The sequence below is a fragment of the Corvus hawaiiensis genome, chromosome 4 (genome assembly GCF_020740725.1).
Source record: "Corvus hawaiiensis isolate bCorHaw1 chromosome 4, bCorHaw1.pri.cur, whole genome shotgun sequence".
NCBI classification, from domain to species: Eukaryota; Metazoa; Chordata; class Aves; order Passeriformes; family Corvidae; genus Corvus; species Corvus hawaiiensis.
In genome coordinates this window covers 46620692-46643490 of record NC_063216.1, presented here as the reverse complement: position 1 = coordinate 46643490, position 22799 = coordinate 46620692, and the positions used below count along the sequence as shown (strand labels likewise).

The window sequence follows — 22799 nt, the reverse complement described above, 5'->3', positions numbered from 1 at the left end:
TGAGATAATACTCCTTCATTTAAAAGTACTTTAGGTCCTTTGTAACAATCAAACTTCTTACTGGAATGTCACTTACTAAAAAACACCAAGCAACACACTTCTTTGCTCTTTTTCTCTTCTTTTTTTTTTTTAAGGAAGTTAAAAAAATGTAGGGTACAAAAATATTTTGGAATGGGTGAATAAGTGACGGGGCTTTGTTGATTTCTGTCACAGAAGAAGGTAAAACATCTTCTCAGATCACACGAGAATCTAGTGAAAACTGAGAATAAAATCCCTATTTCCCAGGTGTTACGCTTGTACTGTCTTCACCCTTAGCCAGGCAGCTCCTGTCTTTCCTGCATTAGTTCTGGGGTGGGATACTTAATGCTACACAAACCCCGCATTGTTCCTGTATGTGCAGCATTTGTCAGACAGTGGTTTGGGATTTAGATGGACATGTTTGATAGAAAGGTCACCATTCTGTGCTTCGCAAGAATGAGCACGACTGTGCATCCATTCATTTGATCGTTACTGCTGCTGTTGTGAGCTGTGAATGGCTTTCTAGACCAGACCTTAACAATGGGTGTCTCATATTGAAGATGGTGCAGTATTCTGTATTTTTATGCAGAAAAGGAAGTTTTCTGAGCTGACCTGGCCTTTGCTCTATTTTTTTCTGAAGTAGCACATCTGTATTGAGATGTTTGTCTACAGTCTTTAATAAGGAATGTCATTAATGTCACAAAATCTTGTTCTGTTTTTTTACAAAAGAGTTTTTCAGTCTTTCAATTCAAAATTTCATGTATTCATCCAGCAGATTCTTCTGTCCTCTGATGCTCATCCAAATGTTTGCCATATTAAGCTGCCTGAAATGGAGCAAATGATTCTGCTCCTCCAAATTTATTTTTTAAAAACCCCAAAAACATATGGGGAATACAGAGGGAGCATATGTCTGCAAAGTAAAACATCCTGGTAAATAGAGGAGCATCCTCAAACCAGGGTGTTGTACATGGCTGCCTAGTGCCTGTGTAAAAAGATGCTGAAAGTATTTTGTTTTGCCCCCAAACAATTAAAGTTCTTGCTATCCCTCCCTCCTTGCATTCAGAGAACATCAGCAGAGGTTCTTGAGCAACAGCAGCATTTATCAGGATGTCCATATCGGGCAGTGGGAATACAGTTTCCAAAAAATCTCATCCAAAAACCCGTTTTCAAAAGGAGACCTGAAACTGTTACCAAGGTAATTTTGGATTCATTTTCTTGGGAGCACCATCCTGAAGTCAACCATGCACAGAGGAATCCAGAGGAAGGATGTAGGTGGTGAGGAATCTAGCCCATATCAGAGGCAGATGTGTTTGACATTCTAGGAGCAGCGACTGGCCAGACAGTGTGTTCTCTTGCATAGCTAACGAGAGCGGGTTTCTAATAAGACCGAGTGTCTGAGATATGTCACCCTGCTGAGCTGATGGAGTATGCACTGTGTGGCAGCACAAGGAACAAGAACAGCACTTTTTCTTACTGTATCTCGGTGAACAAATGCATAGGTTTGAAGGTGCAAATTGGAAGAAATCTGGCGCTCGGGAGAATGCTGACAGTCTTGTCCAGTATTCCCGTGCCAGATGCAACCTCTGCAAGGCTGCTTATTCTCCTGGATCCACTATTGTTACGTCACTGAAAGCTTTTATTTCTTGCCTTAAAATTCCTTTGGCAGAAGTTGTTTAGGTCTTTTTACTTGGAGATTTAAATGATAAAATTTCTATCTAAATCAAACCAACTAATGACATATTAAAAAAAAAAAATCAGAATTTTCTTCGCGCAGGAAATGGCAAGGTTTGGAACTTCCATTTACATCTTAATTACAAGCTTTTTATAAATTAAAAGAATGAAACTTTGCAGAGGAGGGAAATTTTTAATTAAAATCATTAGGTGCTTTGGAATGAATATGTTTGTTCTCCTTTGTTAAATCAGAATGCTTAAGGGCTTTCCTGATTAGTTTTGGTTTTTTTTATTTTATTTTACATCAACCCTGCCTGCACTGTGCTTGCATCCTCATGGATAAAGATATGCTTTGAAAGTATCTTTCTTTTTTCTGCACAACTCGGGTGCATCTGCAGCTCTGCCAGCGATTCTGTCTGCAGGACTGAGTGCAGGAAGTGCTCAGGAAAGGCAGGCTCTCCAGCTTAGCATTCCCAGCAAAACACCTGAGGGACAGAGGCAGGTCAAACTGAGTGACACCCTTGATACAGGATGGCAGTGAGGAGGTGCTTTGAGAGGAAGGATCTTTTTTGAAAGTTTTAAGTGTCCTAGCCTGACAGAACTCTGGTGCATTTCTATGAAAATGCTGGTTTTCTGTCTAGCCTTAGTGATGATTCAAGAAGCTAATTAACTCAACAGAGTTAAAATGTTGCAGATGTGCTTCTCACTCAAAGGACATGAGACAGGTCTTCAGTTACCATCTCATCACGTTGCTTCTGTCAGAGACTACACTAATTCTGGGTGGCTTTTCCACCCACTCTGAGAAGCTCAAGCAGCTTGTTTGGCTTGAGTATGAACTGTTTGTAGGTCTGCTGGAAAACTTGTTTCTAGCAATCTGGCTTACAAACAGCTTTTTCTGTTCAGGCTATTGGCTTTTCTGATCTGAATCTCCTTCAAGAGTGCCATGTACCTGAATGGTTAGAGGACTCTCTCTGTGGGAAGTAGGAAAAGCTTACTGGGTAACATGTGCACTGATCTTCCACACCAAGGGAGGCTTTTGCCTACTCGTGTCTCAAGCAATTTTGTAAATAGAGCTCTAGGGGAGAAAAATAAGTCGTTGTAACTCCTTGGTAGATTTCTATATTTGCAAGCAATTTCCACATGATTTACACAGTTCTGGGCAGGATTGATTGTTCTCCAAGCAAATTCATTTTGTTTGGAAGTTGGGAGAGGGGGTTCCTGGTGAGTTTAGCTGGATTCATTTGAGTGTTACAGTTCTGTTGAGTCTTCTGACAAGTCTTTCTTCATGCCTGAAGTTCTTTATTTTCTCAAAATTTGACCTCATTGGTTAAAGCCAATGCTAATTTGGGATGGAACTGGGTTTTACAGACTGGGAAAGAACCATTATCTGGAACAGTGCATCAGAAAGGCTTAACTTGCAGAATGCTTAAATACTGAGCACTTACTGTCTTTGCTTTTCATTCTAGGTAAAGAGCTTTTTTTTCCCCTTCTATCAGCATTTTGTTCCTTCAAAGCAGACAAAAATAAATGTTACTCAAACCCCTTTCACAGTGTCTCCTGGCTATCTTATTCTTGTTCTTCATAACCTGGAAGTTTGTGTAAACAAGTAAAAATACATCTCCAAGCTTTTTGGTCACACGACTTGTTTAGATTGGACTCCCATCATTTGGACCTTGCTATTTGTAGTAAGGTTGTGTTTAGAAATATAGTGTGGGACACCAGGATCGTACAGTTTCCAGCCCTGTGTGAAGGTGGAATGAAATTTATAGTAATGGTGTTGTATGTTTCTGAACAGTATTTCTGGACATGCCCACAAACAGGTCGTGGCACCTGTGGTCTGGGAAGTCACCCACAGACTGCTGTGGTTTCACCATTAGCGTTTGATGTGTGTTGCCTGCAGTCTCATCTGAGCTTGGCACTGTGTTCAGCACTGAGCAGGCGTATGGTAAGCTGGACGTAGGAGCTGGCTGATAGATGACTGTCCTGAGGAAGGGTCAGCTAGTCATGAAATGATTGTTGTTTTATAGAGAAACCACAGCGGAGGTCTTTCAGATAATACCCAGCTTGGACATGAGTAATCTACAGTTTTAGACTGAGCCAGCTGGGGTGACTTGAACTTAATGCAGAGGTAGTCTTCTTTTCTTCGTGATTTTTACATGACAGGATTATGACAGATTATCACCAGAGTGACAAAGCAGAAGATCAGCACTAAGATGAAAATGTCTGTCCAGGCAGAGAGGACAGGACTGATGCTTCAGTAAGCACTGTCACTGTACTTTGACAGACTAGGTGCAGGAAGGAGGTTGTGGCAAAAAATGCATGTTTTGCAGAAACTGGAAAGAATAAATGCTTTTTTTAACTGGTTTATCTGTATTTTTGTGCCCTTTAAGGTTTGTTGATAGGTTTTAAATGGAACAGGAATAGAATAATTTGAGGCACAGGACTGCAGGTAACTTGAGGCAAAGGATTGCAGGTAATTTGAAACTGAAGGTCAGCTGGGTTTAAGTTACCCACTATCTGTTGATAAGCTTAAGTAACTCCAATGGCTTGCCACGGTAGTTTTCTTTTCCAGGAACTGACCTGGTTGTTCCTTATCTCTCTACCTGTCTTTGTTTTATTAATATGTCTGATGAGAATTTCAGTAACTTATTTAATGCAGAAGTAGCAATTTCCTTGCCTAGAAAACACTGGCATCTCTCTCTGCTCCCCCTGCCCTTTCCAGGAGATGCTCTCCAGCCTTCTTGGTCACAGCAGCCACTTTCAGGGAAAGGGGACAAATTCTTGTCAGAAGTTTGGCTACTGCAATCCTGGGTTCATCTGGCCTGAGTAGGTGTGCACTGCCACACCTTATGACTTTTTGGTCTTTACTTAATCCTTCTGTTTCAGCTCTTTCCCAGTGCTCCTGACTGACTCTAACTCATCTTTGTTTAAAAAAAAAAAAAAAAAAAGAGCGGCCCTAAGGTAAGCATTTGGAAATTTAGCACTGTTGTAAAACCAGTATCAGGAGTATTTAGACTATTCCTGGTTAAGGAAACTTAACTCAGAATAAAACCTCCTTTGGCAAATTGTCAGAAGCATATGAGACTCATATTGCTTGCTCATACGTCTGGTTTGTCCTTCCAACTACCCTTGCTTTTTTCCCCAGTTGGTATCCCTGTTTACTGCATTTATTATTTCAAAAAAATTTCCCTAGTATTTTGGTTATGTTTGGATGATGATCTTCTTACAAGATGGAGATTTCTCCTTCGTAGATGTCACATCTTTCATTTCTTCACTAAGTTGTGCACTGCCTTCTGTGAATTGCCAAACTCTGTTTTTTCCCAGAATAAAGAATAACTACTTTTGCAGGTTACCACTTTGCCATCCAGCTGCTATGGCTGCTGATGTGCTTCTCAGAGCTGGAACTTTATACTTACAAACATCAAGACTCAATTTCAGTTTAGCCTGGGAAAGGGCCTAGGAGCTCCAGCTACTGCCCTGCCCATTGCATCTCTTCTCCTTTACTCACTCCAATGCAGCTTTGGCTACCAGAATGTCTATTTCCAAGTGGAGATAGGCTAAAAACATAGGCAATAATAGGGGTTTTATCTCCTTTTTAAATAAAGGAATTCTGAACTAAGCATGTGAATTATTCATCCCTAGTCCATTCACTGAAGGTGCCCTAAGTGGCACATCTGTTTCCTACAGCTGTTCTTGGTGTCTTTGCTTCCATAGAGCAATCATCAGAGCCCTGCTGGAAACCCTAATCACCCATATGTGTGTTGGAGAGAGCCATTTGCGGAATACACAAAACAGTGAAGTAATGCAGAAAGGCGATGCAGATACTGGGTTCTACAAATCATCGACTTTAAATTTTGTTGGTTCTGATATTTCATGTCATTAAAGAAAATGGGAGTGATATTTTTCTTTTTTTTTTTTTTTTTAACTTCTAATAGATTGAAGACTGTTTCCAGGGGACCTGGAAATACACAAATTATTTTAGCCCAAATTTCATTTATTGCAGATACTATTCTTTGTCTTACTGTTGAGTGAGTAAGCAACAGTTACCTCCAGTCTCATGGGATATTTTTTTTCTATTCCCATTATCAGGAACCTTGGGTGGTAGGGGCTTTCTTCTCCTCCTGCTGTAACCATTGAAGATAAATTTAATTAAATGTGGTCCGCAGTCCAATTTATACTTCCCTGTAGCAGGAAGAACCTGCTCTGTGACACTGAAGGATTTGTTTTTTCCCAGCTGCTGTTAGTGAAATTCGAGGCTCTGAGTAATTGGGTTCAAACTTATCAGAAAACCTTCCTTTGTGGTAGGTGTTTTATTTTCTCACTTAGGCATTACACCTTTTACCAAATCAGAGTGGTACATAGACAAATGTATTTGAAGCATGGCAGAATTTATACAGTCTTATTAATTAGGTGACATACAAAAATACCTGTCTGTTACTGCTACTTGTATAATAGTTATAATCAACCAGCATGGTGATTATCTGATGATCTTTTTTACACTTACTAGTATTCCCACAGACAGAATAAATTCCATCATGATAGGGGTTATTCCTTTGTTTAATTAGTAAAAACACAAATTTTCTGCTCAAAGTTTGGCATACAGAACTTTTGTTTTTCCATTCCCAAAATGTGATGTCCTTTTTCTTAAATCCTCTGTTGAGTCAAATTCAGTATTATTTGCTATGTGAAAATGAGACAAGACACTGAAATTTACTTTTGGATAATATCACAGACATGCTCAGAAGACCACTAATCCCTCAATGGCGCTTTGCTTTGCAGACTTAGGCCAAGTCTCCACTAAAAAATTATGCAGATCAAGGTCCATCTCGTCTGACAGACATACTCCTCAGCCAGACTTGCACTTTTGCAGTCAAATCTGTACAAGAAGTATGAAGCATGGTGATAGAATTTCATTCAAAGATTTGCTGGGTAGTAGATGCCACCCTTGACTCAGCACTGAGTGGGTGAGTGAGGAGCTCTAATCTCCACTGCCACCTCACCAATGCAGGGCTGTGGGGACCATCCCTGCTCTGTGCTGCTGGCAAGGAGGGTGCTCATGGGCAGGGGCTAATGCTCTGCCCAGAATTGTGCCAGCATCCCAAGCAGCATTCTTTGCCCCACTTGGTGGGCTGGGGCAGACAGGGCCTTAAGTAACTACAAGGATGTTCTCAGGTGAGTAATTAGCATGGGATATGTCCATAAAGTTTAAAAACTGGTGTTGGAGGCATCTCAGTGGCATAGCTGTTTGTCTCACTGAAAAAAAAGTACAGATTTAGTTTAGAAGAAAAACAAAAGGTGCCCAATATATTAAGTTGGGGGGTTGGAGCAATAGTGAAAGTATTTTACTGTATGTTAGGTTGGACTGAAAAGGAATATGGGTAAAATGCTGGCACACAGCACAGATTACTGTTTCCTTTTTGTGCTTAACTGCGCTATTACTTCACCTTGGGACTTAATGAGCTGTCACTGAAAGTCATGGCTGTGTCAAATGCATGCTCTTACTTATGGCATGCACCAGGGTGTGTGTCATCCTAAAGATGTTTTATTGACCTCCTAAAGATGTGCCATGCATGGAGAATCATTTTCACAGGATGTAGGGAGGGCATTTTCTCTAGTTATTAATTTCTGAGTCTTATCATAGTGATAGTTATCAATGTACAGGAGATGCCTTATCTGTCTGATGTACAGGTTTCATTACTTTCTTGCTTATCCTGCTGCTCAAGAGTTCCTGGCCTGCACTTCTACCAGCATAACTCTTCATCTTAAGAGCTATGTCACCTGCCAGAGGTTCAGAATAATTAATATTTTTGTCAAGAAAAGGCACATCTCTCAACATCTCATTTCTAGAAGAAGGCTTTCAGATGTTTTCACTTGTCAAGTCTCCACCTGAGATATTAAGAAGGAAGGAAGGGTTTTATTGTGACAAATAAGTAGAGATTAACAAAATGAAGTGGTGCTGGTCTGCATGCAATCTGTACCCACATCGGTATGGTCAGGAGGTTTCTGCTTCTCTGGAGGTAAAGGATGTGTGCCCGTACTAAGACTGGAGTCATTTCAGGGTAGTGTCAGTGGACAGGTGATGCAGTGTTTGTTGCAGAGTGGATACTGCTGCACTATCCAAGGCAGCTCCATCATCAGCATCCTCAGCATCCTCCATCCTTGCAGCAGCTGAGGCAGGAACTCAACCTGATTTCACTCAGTTTACAAGTAAGGAAGCTAATTAAGAGCATTAGGTTTTCATTGCTATTCAGATCGTGACAAACTGGGTTTTCTTTCCTATTGGACCCCCTGGTTTGTGTGGATTTTTTGTCTCATAGAGTGCTAATGCCAATCAGGCCTTCAAGACATTGTGCAAAGAATTTTTCAGAGGAGACCCATGAGTCATTTTTCTGTTCTATTGGCAGATACATCATTGATGAGAAGATACAAAAGATTTGGGCATACTGATTTCTTCTTAATTTTCTCATGTGCCCAAAATTTTAAGTCTGCAAGGAAAGGCTCATGATATCTTTAACAAGCATAAAAAAAAGGATGGTCGAAGCCCGTCAGAAGCTTCAGAATAAGTTTTCACATAGATCTTGACAGTTTAGATGCCCTAAATGGGTTTTTAGAGACCTACTTTGTGATCACCTATCTGCTTGGCAGACAGTTGCACAGACTCCTTTTTCCTCACTCCCTCCCTCTCTCTCTCTGTCTTTGTTTGGAGAGCTGATTTGCTCATGTAGAAGTGGGGCAGTTGGATTTTGGGAGAGTATCTGCTCCCACAGCAGGAGATTAGGGCTGGTCACTCTGATGAAAGACCTTGAATCAGACTGTTGATGCAGAGGAGGCATCTTTCCCTTTGCTTTCTACTCTTCTGGTTGGCAGTATTTTGAGATGAGATGAGCTTTTGCTGTTGAGCAATATAAAGTTCCTTCTCCTCTGAGGGACAGAATTTTTTGCCCTCAATCCCAGCTCCTGTGACTACAAGGACAGAGTATGCCGGGCTCAAGATTTGGTAGGATATAGTGCCAGCACTTAGTTATGTGTGCAAAGGAGCAGTTGCCACAAAAGCAGTGGCACTCAAAATGTGGTGCAGGAAGACTGCTTGCTTAAATTCATGGTTGCTTGGCAGTAGCACTGTGGCAAAAGTGTCCTGCCAAGTCATGAGCTGGCATACTGCCCTCCATTTAGACTCGGACTGTAGGCAGCCAAGTGACCAGCAGCTGTGGCTGTGAATAGCAGGAGGGCATTAGTCCAAGAACAACAAGAAGAAAAGCTTCTTCTTCTATGTTTAGAGATTTTCTTGGCTCTTCCAGACATGTCTTCTCATTTCAAAAGGATCTGGAAGGTGGAAGATGCCCTAATGCAGCTGCCCTTTTTGAATCCTGTCCACTGGGATCCCCCAGTTACAGGATTCTGCATGGGAGCATGGTGTTGCCCAGTCTGTGACTGTAGTAGACAGGAGTGTGTTTGCTTGAATGTGTAGAATGAAATTTGCAGCTTCAAGGAGAGGATTTGTTGTTTCTCTGCTCCCTTTGTTTGAGCAGGACAACTGAAGTGACCCATAAACAATTGTCTGCATCCTGCAAGTGGCTTCTACACCAGCTTTCCTGCTAATGGCTGCACAAGGATTGGTTTTTATCTGTAAGGATGCCAAAGCGCTTGAATGAACGTGGTTTACAGTTTTTAAAGGGGTTGACAGATGTCAGCAGGGGCTTCAGATTACTGACTCTTTGTACAGCCCTTCAGATACCAGGCGTGATTCTCACTCCCCATCCATTTCTACACTACAGCCTGAAGACGTGATCTGTCACAAGCAACGTCAGCCACATCCCCCAAAACCCCCAAACAAACAAAAAATCTGAAATTGATTCTCTGGAAAATAGCACGAAGTCAAACATTAATGCTGGGGTGTGCATGGCAAAGGTTGCATTTTAAATGGAAACATGTATAAAGCTGTATACTCAATATACTAAGTGAAACTGGTGGGGGTGAGGGTAGAACAAAGTCCACAAAAGCCCTGCCTATGGAAGCTCAAGGGCATCACTGTCTCTTATGTGGTGGACACAGGGAAGTGATTTCCCCTAGTCTGTCATAGAATGTTAATGTTGTGGTACAGGCTCATGATCTATTTAAAGGCATTTCTGCAGCAGCCTCCAAGATCTTTACCCCAGCATCTCTCATTAGCTGTCAGTCTGGTGGAATTTCCTGGCTTTTGAAGTGGATTTTCCTGATTGTGGTTAAAGAAAATGGCAGTAAGGACCTGGGAGAGAGTGTGAGCCAGACTCCCTGCTGACCACAGAGCTTCCCTCGCCATTTGTCATAGAAATCCTTGAATAGCTTTCTAGCCAAGTCTCTGAGAAATAAAAACTTTCCAGCACTAGCATCTTTAGGTTGTGTATCTCAGACAAGTATTGGCAGCTGGGTCTGTGCATCCACCATTGATCTGATACCTCTCATCATCTTTATCTTCTTGTCTGTTGAGAGGAACAATAATGTCCCTGGGAAGTGTGGGAGCACTGATGGGACATGGCATTAAGGAGTACTAGCTGTGCACAGGGACACCTCCAGGCCTCTCTCAGTGATTCCTGCTGCAGTTTCTCTGCTGGCAGCATCCTCAGTGGGCTGGAGATAAGTGCTTTCTGAAACAAAACCTAAACTGCAGATGTTGGCCAGCTGCATGCAGCTGGACCAAAGCTCTGCTCATCTTGACAAAGAAGCCAGAACCAAGTCCTTACAAAGGCAATGGCTGGAATGAAACTGAAATGATCCGTCCCCCTATGCAGCACCTCAGCTTCTAGCAGCAGGGGTAGACATGAGCAGTTCTTCTAGCTAAGTAACTGGGGCACAATGAGAGGCATGTAAGACTCAAGTGTCCTCAAGGAGGAACTGCAAGATGATTAATGCTGCAATAGCTGCTTAATTATAAACACATGTTGGTGGCCACATTATATCTAGGCTGAATTTAAGGTCTGAATATTTCCTATGAAATATGATCTGGATATCACTGGCATGACAATGAGGGGATATGTGTGTTGATAGCTCACTGGGGTAAAAAAAATGCCTAAGTGTAATGGTTTAGAAATGCAAAGTCTAAGATACCACGTATTGGTTTTAGTGCATTTGATGAGACATTTCTGAGTGTTTTAAAACTAATCTAATTTTTTTCCTTTTTTTTTTTTTTTTCCCCCCGTGAAGGAGGCATTTGAAGAAAAATGGGAGGGGATATGCCTTTGTCTGGCTACCCAAGAGATAAAACTTGCAAACATAACTATGTCTTGTGAGAGCCGCTGTACTCTTGAAGAGTTCTGTTGAGTTACTTGCTTTTGTGATCTTTTGCAGGGTGAGGCCCTGAGGCTGTTGGTATGATTATCCAGTAATGCTACTGGATTAATATGTCTGCATAGTTTGTATATTGTAATCATGACTTAAATATAGCTCCTTGCCAGGCAGGGTGAGGCAGCAGGTGGGAGGCTTGCGGTGCAGCTGAGGGGGGTGACCAGGGAGACATGTCCTGCTCTGTGGCATTTTCCGGAGCTTTCACCAAACACCAAAGCCCATGTCAGGGCTGCTCTGCAAGCACAAAAGTTAGTTCCGCTTAAATGGGAGCTAAGAGTGGCAGGCTGCAACAGCTCTTGGGGTGGCTCAGACAGGAAGCATCTTCTGGCAGGTGTTGATAGCACCATGAAGCATTCTTTACAGTTGCTTTGTTCGAGAGTTGGTAATGAGTTTGTGGTGGTCTGAAAGGTCTCCAAGGTCTGAAAGGCTAGACATAGCCTAGTGCAGCACGGCTGGAGCACTGCAGTACCACAGGGCAGGGATGGGGGTGGGCGTTGCAGTGGGGAGTTCTGCAGCAGGGCAGCAGTCTGCATGCAGTGTTGGTCTGTCCATGGGTTAATTTGGTTAATACCATGTGTTTAGAAGTTGTGCAGCTACTGAGGTCAGCAGAGGGTTTCCTGTGACTTTTTTGGGATGTTTGGTGGTGCCTGGTGCTTTTGTGTGGGAAGTGAAGGTGAAGAACTTTGTTCCATGCTGGTGTGTAGCCAGCATTATCATTGTGTCACATTGTAGTGTATCTCTCCACAGGTTCCTTCAGGTAGGGCGCTGGCCTGTCACTGGTTACATACATGTCCTTCAGGGTAGTACAGTGTATTACTGCAGTGCTATGTAAATCACTGTCTGTATGTACTGTACTGTGTGCAAAGAGGTAACCTTGATGAGTTATTTCTGATTATGATTTGGGTGATGTCAGTAGTTCAGCTTCATCTGCTCTGACTTAACTTTCAAAGCAACTGTAATCTTGTCTCTTTACTTTTCATGGTGCACAGATTTAACCACTTGTCAAGGAAATAAAGATTTGTTGAAAGGTTAGAGTTATATCTTCAAAACTGGCATAAACAAAATCTAATTTTATACTTAATGCAGTAATTCTAGTGGAGAGTGTCTGTGAGGGCATAACTAAAATAATTTTTAACATTAAAATCTTTAGAAACAAAACTTTACCCACTTTATTGATCTAATTGCAGTCACATTAACTGCTTCCTCGCTTTGACTGTGTGTGCAAATCTTGGACAAAGTGTAGGGTGGATTTAATTTTTTTTCCATTTGATGTGATATCAGTCTGTTCAAGCTGCAGTATAAATGGATGGGATTTCTTTTGAGCCAGCCCCTGGCCAGAAAACCAGTGAGCATGACTTAAAGCTGCCAAGAGAAAGAAGGAGAAGGTGTTAACTCGTCCAGGGTTTAAATGGGCCTTTTCCTGGCGCAAAATAGCCTGGAAATTTGACATCAGCCACTCAGCACAGCAGAATAGGACAACGTCATTGTCCATTACAACTGGTACCAATTTGACTTCGAATTTAAATGTGTCAGCAAAATAAGAGTAAGGACAGGCACCCTTCTCTTACTTGCTGCACCTGTCTCTGTATCTGTGGAGTTTGGACTTCACTGGCTTTGTTTCTTTGAATACAGTGCAGCAATTTTCCATGCCACTCTTTCTAGCCCTAGGGACATCACACATGTGAACTGGTTAAAGAAAATGGCATTGCCTTAGTGCATTTTTCCATAGCAATAGGTAACGGGTAGTCTATTATAGTTAATAGTACCTGGACAATTGTGATTTTGTCATACACAGCTGCTCAGGCTGCCTGCCTGTTATGCCAGTACTTGTTCTGGGGGTTTGTTGTTGGGGTATTTTTTTTAATCCACTGCTCTCATCAGAAAATGGAAATCACAACATTTTCTGATCATTTTCCTTGCCCTCTCCTCAGCCTGCCAGTATGGCATTACACATGTTTTTAGTAAAAGAAAAATTTCAAACTGGAGGAGTAGAATTACATGAAAGACTGGAAGGAGAACTGCTGCTGAAGTCACTTCTGGACTGACTGTGATCAGCCAGCATGAGTGGGATATACATCTCCCCTTTTTCTCCTCCAGCAGGAGGCCATAGGCTCAGCCTTTTGGACCCAACATGTTCTTTCTCTTTTCTGAGATTCAAATAACCAGAAATTACAAATCTTCCTTCATAAAGCTGCAGCCCCCTGAGCCCCTAATTTTATCAACCTTACTCAGAGCTTGTATATCTCCATCAGCTTTCATAGATCATGCTTCAATTTTGTTTTCTAAAATACAAGTTTGAAGGAAGCCACTATTGTACATTGGAAATCCAGACAGCATCAAAAAGCTAAGGCAGTTTTCTCTTATTTTATCTGTTGTCCCTTATTCATTGTTTCTTGTATTTCTATTCATATATTCCTGTTTCTAAAATCTTGCTCATTCCTGTTGCTATGGTAAAAGCCTGCCTGAAAAAGAAAATTATAGCAGCAAGATACACTGACCTACAAAATAATCAGAACATAGTTGCTCCATAAAAAACGCTGCTTTCAAAGTAACTGCTAGAAAATCTTGAGTGGGAAAGGGAGATGGCCAAAGTATAGGGACCATGTACATGGATCTGGATTTAGTAAAAACTCCAGCTTATGGACAAAATTGCTGCCTCTGACCAGTGAATCTGTACAACTGGTTTCCCATAAACAGGAATTTTCCATTATTGCAATATCAACAGTAGTAGACACCCAAAAAAGTGGTCTTGAGTGTCTGTTTCTGTTGTTAACCTTCCAGCTCCAATGCGATTTTCTCCTCTGTGTACATGAGTGTCATTGATACAGTGTTGTATTACAGTGGCTGATCCTTGCTGGAGGCATGGTTTCTTTTCCAACAAACTGATCTGAAGTGAAAACCAAACCATGAATTTTTTGGTTCACCTCCCAGACTGTAAAAATGGATGGTCTCATTAATGATTAACACAGCAGCTGGTAGCTCTCGGGAGATCTGGAAGAACATACTGCAGTGTCTCCCTCCTCCAGCAAATATATTGGCTTAACATTTTTCTGTGCTTGTACAACTTATTTCAGTATACATACTTGAATCCCAGAAGAGTGGATCTCTGCCTTCATACCTGCTCTAAGATCAGTAAGGATGCCTTAGATCCTAGATGCATCGGATAATTTTTTGTGATGTTATTACTACTTAGTGGTTTGCAGTTCCCTGTGATGCTAGCATGACTTTTAGAATGCTCTTCTATTTCAAACTCTGCTGTGGGCATCGAAGATTTCCAGTATCTTTTTGCCCACAGTGTGGTTAGGTCATTACGAATCAAGTAAAATTTCACAACAATTTTGCATTTACATGGGCATCACTTCTGGGTGTTTTGCTATTGATAAATCCTTGTTACAGCATTAAACTGTGTAAAAAATATACACATCTATTATTGTCACAAAGCGTTTACTCCTGTTTTTACTCCGCAGTACTGGAGTACACTGTGCCTGGGCAGCTGACAAAAGTGTAATGAACTCTAAAGAACCAGAGGGATCTTTTTAGACTAAGTGTTCTCAGAATGTGTTTAACTGGTTAGCACTCAGGAAATAAAAGTGCTAAAAAAATACCAACCCAAAAAAAAAAATTTCAAAACCCCAGAAATCTCTAAAATAAAAACCCTACCACTTAGTAATTTTGCATATAGTAAAAAGTGGTAAGAAATCTGGAGGCTTTTCCCTATTGCTCTAGAAGAGATTGTGAGCATATATTGTCTTCTAAACAATCTGATTTTTTTTAATCCTAAAAAAATATACTACTGTCTCTGGAACCTTGTGCAAATTTTCAAATAGTTGTCTCTAAATACAGGTACATGTTTTCCTCTGTATTTGCTGTAAAACCTTGGTGAATGCATGTATAGTACACTGGTTTCCTCCCTGGCACAGATGGGGCAGATACGAAGCTTACCTGTGCACAGTTACAATGGATAATGCCTCCAGAATTTATCACAAGGTTGTTTCTGTGGTGTACATGATGATACAGCCAGCATAGAACACCTGACAGTCAGCAGACTCATCCTGGCCCAAAGGGTGCTTGTTTATCCAGCCATTCATCGGGGCAGCGCCACCTTCTTCAAGGAGATCACTCCAAGCTGAATGTTGTGCTAGTGCCAGAGGCCAGAAGGAGGATGGGAGGGGAAGGTGGAGGCTCACCTGAGCCCAGCAGAGTCCTGAGCCCCTGCCACAGCCGTCTGTGAGACAGACAGCAGGTGGGAGATGCTGGGCATTAAGCGTGTGGTGGCAGAAGTGAGATCTGCCGCTGCTGCATCCCACCATGGGAGCTGAAATCCAGATCCAGCTGGTGTAGCTGTGAGGCTGAAGTACACTGGAGTGTTTGTAATTTTGGTTTGTAACACTCAGTTCATTTGCTTTCACTGACCTGAGTGGATGTGTTTCTCTTATTAGAGATCCGAGCTCAACTCGTTGAGCAGCAGAAATGCCTGGAGCAGCAGACTGAAATGAGAGTGCAGCTTCTTCAGGATCTGCAGGATTTCTTCCGCAAGAAGTCAGAAATAGAGATGGAGTATTCCCGAAATCTGGAAAAACTAGCAGAGAGGTTCATGGCAAAAACAAGAAGTACAAAGGATCATCAGCAGTACAAGTAAGAGAAACTTGCTTGCCCATCACCCCCATGTTGTACCTGTTTCTGGTTCCAAGGCCTGTTTAAAATCTCCACCGCTGCTTAGCAGTGCAGCAGTTCTCATTGCGGTTAAAGGTAGGTGAGTGCCTAAATACTGTTGTTGATGTGGCTCTCTGCAGTTACTCAGGTCAGGTTCTGACAAGTAGTTTCAGTTTATTAAAAGGTAAGTTGCACAAATATTATCCTTAACCTACCATATGGATTTTAAACCACCCAAAATACTGCCAGTATCTAGAGGAGATGCAGAGCCACATAAGGGCTTGGAAGCTGTGTGCTGATCTCTAGTGGAGTTGATAGGATTTTAAAGTATCTGCATGAAGGTCAGTCAACATTACAACAGCAACAAAAAAGACATTAATAAAAAAACTTTCTGATTTGTTGTTGCATGTGAACTTGGCTGTGTCTTCACCCCTCTGATTCCTGGAAATAAAGATGATGTGAACATTATGCATTGTTTACAATTTAATGTATCCTTTTAATAGCATAGTATCTTTTGTGCAAAACAAGTGGGCAGGTAGTATCTGGCATACTGTGTACAGTATGTTTTCTGAAGTGTTTCAAGTGCATCACTTGCTGACATAGTCTCATGTGGTTATTTTCCTGACTTGAGCTGATTAATGAATGCATGTGTCTGGCCTTGTTATGCTTAGGGATTTAGAACAGTATTTTGTGTTTGTAAAACTAAAAAATAATTTTCCCACTGTTCACTCAGTGCTGTGCTAGAGATACACAGATAGAACTGTTGTTTCAGGACAAGTCTTTTCCAAATACACTTGGCAAAGGAAAGGTTAATGAAATACAGCTTGCACTGTTCAAAGAGCATTAATATATATTTATTAAAATTTGTTTTAGTGAATCACTGATTCTCTGAAATAACCAACTTGTGCATATGTCACCACTTCAGAGAGAGCCCTGGCTTTTATTCTGCTTGTGGCAAAATCTTTTTTCCCTGTGCATACAAACATCTTTCCTTGTTCTTAAACATGTTAAATCCAGACTGGCAGTTGTGCATGGGGGGTTATGACTTGAGTTCTGCCTTTGGCTTTGTTCTTGCAGTTCTCTGCTTTGAGAAGAGGTTACAGCAAAAGTCGCTTTAGTTGTTGGTCCCCTGAGCTGCTCCCACCATTGCCCCCAGAACAATCAGGAAGGTCTGTGGAATCAGCAGTGAGGACCAAGTAATATCAGCATGGACTTTCAGGAGTGCTCATGTTGTCTGACCTGGCTGATAAAACCCCTTGCTGTGAAGTAACACTGTTACGATGTCCATCTGAAACAAATGGAAGCTTTCTTAACTCCTGATTCATAGCAAAGCAAAGCACTGATGAAGAAAAGACTTTTGTCTGTTAATCATTCATTGTTGCTTTGATTCTGGGGGTGAGAGCTAAAAGTAGACAATTAGATGGGAATTAAAGGCCGTATTTCTAACAATGATAATAGCTAATTATCAGAAGAGTTTGCCAAGAGTTGGAGAAGTTTCTCCCTCAATTCATCACCACTTCTGCCTGTTTTATCTTCATGTGCTTTATCCTTTTAACTTAAGGAGAATCCCTGTAAAAGAGAAAGAAAAAAAAGAGCAGCAAGTTTTTAGAGCAGTTAGTTGAAAGGCAAACTTGATACTAAAATGTCAATAAAAACATAAGACAAGTTTTATAAACAAGTTTTTGTCGTCTGTGAAACAGTTGCTGAACTATATGTATTTTCATTTTGCCTTGTGTAGAAGAAATGAGAAGTCATCTTTGATTTCATTTTTTGCTATATTAAAGCTGGGAGTGGGCCTACATTGCAAAAAGTCTGTCATGGGAATTCAGAATTGGATCACTGGAAAAAGTCCAGTCCTGCTGTTTGTCTTGTAATTGACACATCTAGGACTAGCAGTAGCAGTATATTTATGACTGCTGTGAATTTATGAGCACTGCTCACAGAATATGGATGCTTGAGACATTTTCTTCTACTTCATCAGTTAGACAAATCCAATGCAGTGAAACTGCTACTCCTGCAATTTTGCTCATGAAGGATTTGGGTTGTGCTTCCAGTGCTCATTTATTTCTAATGTCAAAAATTAATTACTGTCACTCTTCCAGGAGTGGCCTTTGTTGATTTGGAATATTTACGTGTACTCCATTTCTGAGCTTTGTGGCAAGATATTTTTATACTTCGAGGTGGCTTGCAGAGTATTTCCATGCCTCATGAAACTTGAATGTGTCTTAAAAGCCATCTGAGGCTTGCCTAACCTGGGTTATTCCAAGAATGGGTACTGACTGTTCAGAAGCAGCTATTTTTATGTAACAAGTTATGACTGTAAATGTCAGTGAGGTGTTTCAGTTAATAACATAACTTTTTCATTTCTGTACATTATACATGTGTGTATCTCCTTCCTTAGGAAAGACCAGAACCTCTTGTCGCCAGTGAATTGCTGGTACTTACTCCTAAACCAAGTGAGAAGAGAAAGCAAAGACCATGCAACACTGAGTGATATCTACCTGAACAACGTGATCATGCGATTCATGCAGATAAGTGAAGACTCCACCAGAATGTTCAAGAAGGTAATGCCTCTCCTGCAGTCCTCCATCCAGGCTTGTAAGATGCATGAGGGAGGCAAGTGTCCTAATAGATAGCATTTGAGGAGAAGATTCGGCACACACAGCATAAAATCTGTTTTAGCATACATATAAATTCTTCATGACTTTTCTCTTGAAGCAAATACTTAGTGCTGAAATGCTTGGGACCCTGCCGTATATGCTGGTAACCTGAAGAGCTGACTCACAAATATCCAAAAAAAGCAGGGGGAAAAGCCTGTCCTTCTCTAAACAGCACACTTGTCCGCCCATGCAGAAAGGAAACAGTTTTCGCTTAGGACTCTTGAAATAGTAAAGCTGTATTAATGAATTATTTGTAAAAAAGAATTTCATTGTGAATGAAACAGATTGAAGACAAAGCAAGAGTTTACTTTGTAGTTCCTTGACAAAAAGTTGGTAGCTTATGCTGCAGTTCTCCTAAAAGTGTTTCCTTTCTAATATTAAATATGAACATATGCTTCTGGTAACATAAGTATTTCTATTACATCCTGTGAGTGTTGTCTCTGTACATGCTTCTCCTAGTCCATGACTGTTACGTTTTTTCATAACGCATGCAATGTGTAAATCCATCATGTGCTAAGCAAGGACTCTAGGTAACCTTAGCTCAAGACCTACATAATGTGTTTGCAGTCATTGTTGTTAAAATGTTCCAAAAGGCAAATAGATTATAAATGCATATTTGTTAGTCACAGTGAGATGCTGGTAGACAATCAGCATACAAAAGAGCTCAAGAAGAGTAAAGATTAAAAGATGTAAACTATGTGACGAAATGTTAGCAAGGGTACCTGAGGTAGTGTTTTCAAAATAGGGAACTGGTTTCACATATACCCCACCATAATTCTAGATAGCACTGGGGTGGGGAGAAGAATCATTTAGGGAGCACACAGGTTGTACTTGAAGGAAATAAAAGTAAAAACTTAAATCAAACTTCCTGGTATGCATTAAAACCTGTAACAGAGACAGAGTTGAAGTTTATAGTTTCTCAATCAGTAATGGCTTGTTCATATAATAGGTCTGATATGTAAAACTAATTCACTAAGCACTTAATTTAGTAATATGGAAGATTTATGAAGTTGAACCAATAATGAGAAAAGTGATTTGAACAGGCTGCAGTACTGTCTATGTGGGGATATCTCAGAGTTGCAAACCAGTAAGAAATTTCTTTTGGTATTGAATCTGGAATAGCTTTCCAGTTGTTTATGTCTTACCTCAGAGGTATCTTCTTCACTAGGTGTGCGTTATTAGACAAGCCTGTTTGCTTTCAGCATGGTTCAGTTCTTTGGCACTAGAAATTTTGCTTTTCCTTCCCTTCTGTCCAGAAGGACTGTACAATGGTATATAGTTAAGAGTTTTCCGTGAAGTGTGTGTCCCTTTATATTCACTCATAATTTATTAATGGAGATTGCTGCAACTTCTCTCTCGAAAGGAGGAAAATACATGGATATTTTCAGTGTATTAACAGGAGGTGTATTGTCCCATCTGTCCTCCATTGTCTCTGTCCTCTGTCTTGTGCCCATGCAGGTGCAACATTTGAGATTTTCTCTTTCTAGCATAGCTTCTTGAAGAAGAGCAAGCAGCTTCTCTTGCTTTTTTATTCCTAACTTGGATTTTCTAAAGGGGAAAGAAAAGAAACTTGAGGTAGTCCTGCCGTGCATAACCTGAAGCTCACATTAGTAGAACCCAGATACTCAGCAGCCCTTTCCTACCTTTCATCAGGGTTTTCCATCTGACACTCAGCCTGAGAATGTTGTCAGACAGCTGTTAGCTGAGGTGGAGCATGGGCAGAGTGAGCTTAGCAAAGGCTATGTGCAGGGATCTGAGCCAGTCCCATAATGTGAGGGGAAGGGTGGCAGGAGGACATGCAGCATCTCAGCATGGTCTAAGTGAACTTCATGGGCATGTGGACTGAATGTGGTTTGTTCACCAGTATCAAGTCTGAGCACACATTTTTAAGACAGTCTGTCAGGCTCAGTACTTGTTGCAGAAGGTTTCCACTGAGCCCCAGTGTGCACAGTTCTTGCTGTGGTGCTTACTGCAGAGTACTGGTGATTTATTTGCTGTTAGTTCCCAGTTGCAGAACTGATGATGAAGCTCTTCCAGCCCAAACCCTTCCATGATCCTGTGGTAATTTGTGTCAGATGTGAATGAGCAGTCTAACTTAAGGTACTCACAGAACTGCATAATGGATGTTTACTGGGCCACAAAAAGATCTGATTCAAAACACATGTCCTGTGGTACAGTTCTCTTTGCAGGAAAGAGATCACAGGGGCAAAGAGAAGGTGCACTTAGAGTGAGAAAGGTGACAGCAAACAGCATCCTCCATCAAAATAGTATTCTCTCTCTAAAGAAAATTACATTGATTTTGTTGGAGATTTTTGAACATCAGATAGAGTATTTAAGCATTTTTTTGTCCATTTCTGTGATTCTTCAGATTACTTTCAAAAAAACTGTATTTAGAATAAAATATTGTCAGAGAAAATATAATCAGTCTCAATAGGTGTCATATCCCCTGTGAAAGCATATGGAATTTGTTCACTGTTCATAGATTTTGAATTAAAGTAGAGACAAACCATTTCCTGCAGATACTTCTGCATTGGAATCTGATCATACTGTTCTGTGAAATATGTGCTCTCTCTCACTCTTATAAGTAATAAATATAAATATCAAGAAAAGCAGTAATGTGAAGATTTTAAAAATAGACTAACAAATGCATACTTAGTGTCTTACTGCAATCCATGGCCAAGAGCAGGAAATACCTGTACTCTGTTGGCTCTCACAGCATTACACACAAGGGCATTTAATTTCTAAAATTCTGTGATTCTGTAACTTACAAATACCAGTTAGTCAAGCTTCTCTATATTCAGTGATTAGATCTTTTAGTTATATATCTTACAGCTTATTAATCTAATGGTATTATGCATCACTACTTTTTGCCTTGTTTTAATTCTCCATCAGTCTTGCGGCAGCAAGGTGTTTTACTCCATTTCCAAGTCGGGAGAGTAAGTACATACACCAAGTCCCTGATCAGAACAGATCTTCATTGTGCTGCTCTGAAACCCCAGTCCTGCTGCCACAGAAAGGAAAAATGTCTCAGAGTGGATTGCCTCATTGCCCAGAAGCAAGATAAGGGGAGACAACAGCAAACTCGTAATCACTCTAAACTTCTTGACTCTTTCTACTCCCTCTTTTTTTCTCCCCCTTTCTTCTCCCAAGAGGATGGGACTTCCCTTTCTGCTTCTCAATGGTAGACATTATTGACTTTTTCCATCTTGCTGGTGGGCATGTTGGTTCTCTAATGAATTTTCTGTGAAGTGAGCCCAACATTTTCTAGAGGAGTACGGTTTGAATTCATATCTTAAGATTGACTCCAGCTTGAATTGTAGTAAAGAAAAGATCAAATAATTTCCTCATTTCCCAGCCATGCTTACCACTAGAGTATTATTTTGTTCCCTCTCCTATGTGGGATATAGCATAAGCCATAAGTTTGTAGCAACCCCTTTTACTACTCCTTCTGTAAAAGGTGTGTGCAATAGCCAATGATGATCTGGTAAAATGTAGTGGTAAGGGTATCTGTGCTCCTTAGTCTTTGTACCTTGTCCTTGTCTCGCTCTCTGTTCTTCATCACTCTGGTTTTTCCTTTTGTGTGCATCTGGACATTTGGATTGTTCTGGGGAAATGATTCCTACTGGGTATACCCTACATGGTCTGATGGGACAGGATGTGGTATATTCAGGTACCTGATTGTACATGGCTTTGCTGTCTGGTCTGGCCTCCTTACCATGTAGATATTCATTGATTTTGTTCTCCCAGGAGCTATTTGTCATTCTTTTTTTCCAGGGGTCAGGAACTGGCATCTGTTTAAATGTACTAAATCCAGGACAAAGATAGGATCTAGTACAGAGATTTTGTAGTATTTATTGGAAGACATTATGTCAGGCCTCATACTTTCAGCTAGGCACCTAATCTCTTCTTTGTAGTTCCTGGCATATGAAAGCAGTAAGATTGCTGTTGATGCCTGGCCTTCGTGCTGCACATAAAATTACAAAAATAAAGTAGCAGAGTTCAAACCTTGCATGCTTTCACGTTTCTTCAGGCAGATGGGGTAGCTGGCCTCCTGGGGACAATTAAAGAATAAAGTAATAAGGAGAAATGTCAAGCAGAAGGGAAAAGTATTATGCAGAATATTTCATGCAGTGATTCTGGTTACCACAGCAGTAATAATCAACTGTATAAACACATACCCACAAAATCCTTAAGCAGATTTGTATATTTATAATTTATAAACATGTATTTTCCTTGGACAGAAATCTACATAAGCCAAGATGAACACATCATCCAATGTTTACAGTAAAAGATGCTGGAGAAACCAAGCACAATAAATATTTTAGTTCCATAATCTGGCTTTTAACGAGGAATATTGACTACCTACTGAATCTATTTGATTTTATACAGATTGTGGCACATAGATTTTTTGCATCATTTCCTTAAACATTTAAAAGTTTAAAATTATAGCAAAGCTGTTTGTTGCTATAGACTGTC

The 22799-nt window shown here is 40.7% G+C and overlaps 1 protein-coding gene across 3 annotated transcripts in view; it reads left to right on the top strand.

Annotated features, from left to right (window-relative positions):
* SRGAP1 (SLIT-ROBO Rho GTPase activating protein 1) overlaps positions 1-22799 on the top strand; it is a 146867-nt gene that overhangs the window by 57444 nt on the left and 66624 nt on the right. For all 3 annotated transcript variants that reach the window (XM_048300795.1, XM_048300796.1, XM_048300797.1), the window contains exons 2-3: positions 15450-15645; positions 18065-18227. In XM_048300795.1, coding sequence (XP_048156752.1) covers positions 15450-15645; positions 18065-18227 — 359 coding nt within the window. The remainder of the gene's footprint in view (positions 1-15449; positions 15646-18064; positions 18228-22799) is intronic.